This window comes from Centruroides sculpturatus, unplaced genomic scaffold, assembly GCF_000671375.1.
Source record: "Centruroides sculpturatus isolate CEXI.00-Female unplaced genomic scaffold, Cexi_2.0 scaffold11, whole genome shotgun sequence".
Taxonomy (NCBI): domain Eukaryota; kingdom Metazoa; phylum Arthropoda; class Arachnida; order Scorpiones; family Buthidae; genus Centruroides; species Centruroides sculpturatus.
Genome location: NW_019384501.1, coordinates 1795785 through 1798856, shown reverse-complemented (window position 1 = coordinate 1798856; position 3072 = coordinate 1795785). Strand labels below are relative to the sequence as shown.

The window sequence follows — 3072 nt, the reverse complement described above, 5'->3', positions numbered from 1 at the left end:
ATCCCTATGCGACATTTTAATTTTACTTTTGTCTCTTAAAATAGTGTTTTCTTTTTTGACAAATCATGGAGCTATCATTAAGTGATATGAGTAGTAGTGGTTTGACACATACTGATCACAAAATTAATTTTTTAATTACAAATTTAAATTAAATTAATTTTATTTTAACAATAAGCCAGAGTTTCTGTATTAATTATTAAATGTTTTTATAAATTTAAATTAAATTAATTTTATTTTAACAATAAGTTTAATTATTAAAATGTTTTTAAAAATTAATTATATTTTCTAATTCACTTTATGAACTAATTTTTATTTTGATTATGAATTATTTTATAGAAGAAATATGATTGGCTGGTTTTTTTNCATATTTTTAGAAATTGCGAGCCCTATTTCACTACACACTTATATGCTGTAACAATATTTCACTAAAGAAACAGCTAAATCCCTATACTCAAATATAAATAATACTCCATGTGTCATATGTTGTATAGAGGAAGAATAAATACATGCAAAACTAGTAAAAACACAATAAGAATAAGCAATTATTTATTCTGAGTTGTAGTGGTTTGACACATGCTGATCACAAAATTAATTTTTTAATTACAAATTTAAATTAAATTTATTTTATTTTAACAATAAGCCAGAGTTTCTATATTAATTATTAAATGTTTTAATATCCGAGAAAATTAAAACACGACAATTGTATGAAATAATATAACACCAAAACAAAATTATGTTTGAAATTTTTTTTTATTTTTACATTAATAGATTAAATTAGTTTATTATATTTAAGCTTTTCCAGTTTTCTCATTCANGATCTGAAATAATTCCATTCAACAAATTTTTATTTGCAATTTTAATTTATTCGATAGTAATTTACTCAAAAAATTAATTTTGTGATCTGAAATAATTCCATTCAACAAATTTTTATTTGCAATTTACTCATGAAATTAATTTTGTGATCAGTATGTGTCAAACCACTACTACTGATATGAATAATCGCTTCAACAACCGATTAAACGAGTTAATAGCAGAAAAAGGTCAGAGCAATCAAATTTTTACAAAATCAGCATATTTGTCTATGATACAAAAAGTGAAAGTTACCACTTTTTTTCCACTTTCAAATCCTTTATTTACAAGTGCCTCGACACCGCTAGGCATAGCCAAGGTAAGAATACATAAATGTTACAGATGTAACAGGTCATTTTGTAATACAAATTTTCATAGAGTATAAAATGATACACAATATACATGAAAACATATGAACANCCACTTTTAAATCCTTTATTTACAAGTGCCTCGACACCGCTAGGCATAGCCGAGGTAAGAATACATAAATGTTACAGATGTAACAGGTCATTTTGTAATACAAATTTTCATAGAGTATAAAATGATACACAATATACATGAAAACATATGAACAAACAATAAACATCAATAACAATATTTACAATCACTACAGGCCGCTTGCCAGTAGTGGTAAAAGTAGGGTTAAAAGCTTTTGGATATTTTGTTACATTGTATAAAGCAACAAATAACAATAACAGCCGCCATAACGCAAATACAATAGTACATGTAAAAGAGAAAAATTACATATGACTTAAAAAGACATATGGAATTAAATTACAGTGGTCCTTTTAAAATATGTTTTATTAAGGTCTCTAGTGGCTTGGAACAGGTTGTTATCTCCAATCAAAATACTAAGATCAGGTGGCCATCCGCAATTGTTAGGTAAAAGTGCAGTAATGCGTCCGCATATCGTCTAACATAGGGCATTCTAAAAGATAGTGCCGAGAACCGTCGGGAACACCGCAGATTGTACAATTCTGTTGAAAGTTACCGGAAGAATATCAGCGTTTACATAGATATTACGTTATATCTATCGGAAATTTAGAAAAATTAATTATGCTTGTAAAAGAAGGTAATGCGATTAAATATTACGTTCACACTGAAGAAATATTTCAGATATTGCATGATGCCCATATTGCTATTGGACATGGCGGTAGAAATCGTATGGAAAAAGAATTAAGTACGAAATATAAAAATATTACAAGGGAGATTATCATAATTTATTTGAACTTGTGTGAAATCTGTCATAAAAAACAGAATGTTCCTAAGAAGGGCATTTCATTACACAAAATTGGTAGTTAAACCAATTTTGTGTAATGAAATGAACTCAAAATGTCACGTCGATCTTATAGATATGCAGTCGAAAGCCGATGAGCAATACAAATTTATACTCGTGTATCAAGAGCATCTAACAAAATTCGTTCAACTACGACCGTTAAAAACCAAAAGGGCTGAAGTTGTAGCGTATGTTCTTTTACACATTTTTACAATTTTCGATGCACCAAGTATTCTACAAAGCAATAACGACAGAGAATTCGCCAATAATGTCATCAAAGAAATGTGTAATATGTGGCTTGAGTTAAAAATGGTGCATGGAAAGCCCAGGCACTCACAAAATCAGGGTTCGGTAGAAAGATGTAATCAAGACGTAGAAAATATGCTTAGTTCTTGGTTGGAGACTAACAATACTAACAAATGGTCGGAAGGATTACGTTTTGTAAAAGTGATGAAAAATCGAGCGCATCGTACTGATATAAACTGCAGTCCCTATGAGGTCATGTTAGGAGCAACGTTAAAAATTGGACTAAAGAATTTTATACCCAACGATTCGTTGGGTATAAAATTCTTTAGTCCAACTTTTAACTTTGCGATAACGGCAGAGAATCGTTGACCAACGTTAATACGAAAGGAGGATCTAGAAAGACTTTTTAAAACTATCGACGAAGTAAGTCAAAGTTGCTCAAACTCTGAAAGATTAGGTACCGTCCAAGAAAACATTGCAAAAGATTATTTGATAATGCCACCCTCACATAGCAATATAATTGATGAAATTCAAAGGTCTGCATCGTCTTCATAAGAAAAAAATCTAAACCAGAATGTTATTAGTATTACAGAATTGGTAAATGAAGAAGAAAAAATATAAACAGTTGATTCAAAAATAGAAGAAAAAATAAGTGTGTCTAAAACAAGGGAAATGGCTTTGTTTAATCTTAAAAAGCAATC

The 3072-nt window shown here is 29.1% G+C and overlaps 1 protein-coding gene across 1 annotated transcript; it reads left to right on the top strand.

Moving 5' to 3' along the window:
* Positions 1–2107: 2107 nt before the first annotated feature.
* LOC111622106 (KRAB-A domain-containing protein 2-like) lies at positions 2108–2740 on the top strand. The gene has a single exon (XM_023364423.1). It carries the CDS (start codon positions 2108–2110, stop codon positions 2738–2740), a length of 633 nt encoding a protein of 210 aa, XP_023220191.1.
* Positions 2741–3072: the final 332 nt, after the last annotated feature.

Excerpts from the sequence above, each read along its gene's own strand:
- LOC111622106 (XM_023364423.1), top strand. The coding sequence starts at position 2,108 with ATGTTCCTAAGAAGGGCATTTCATTACACAAAATTGGTAGTTAAACCA.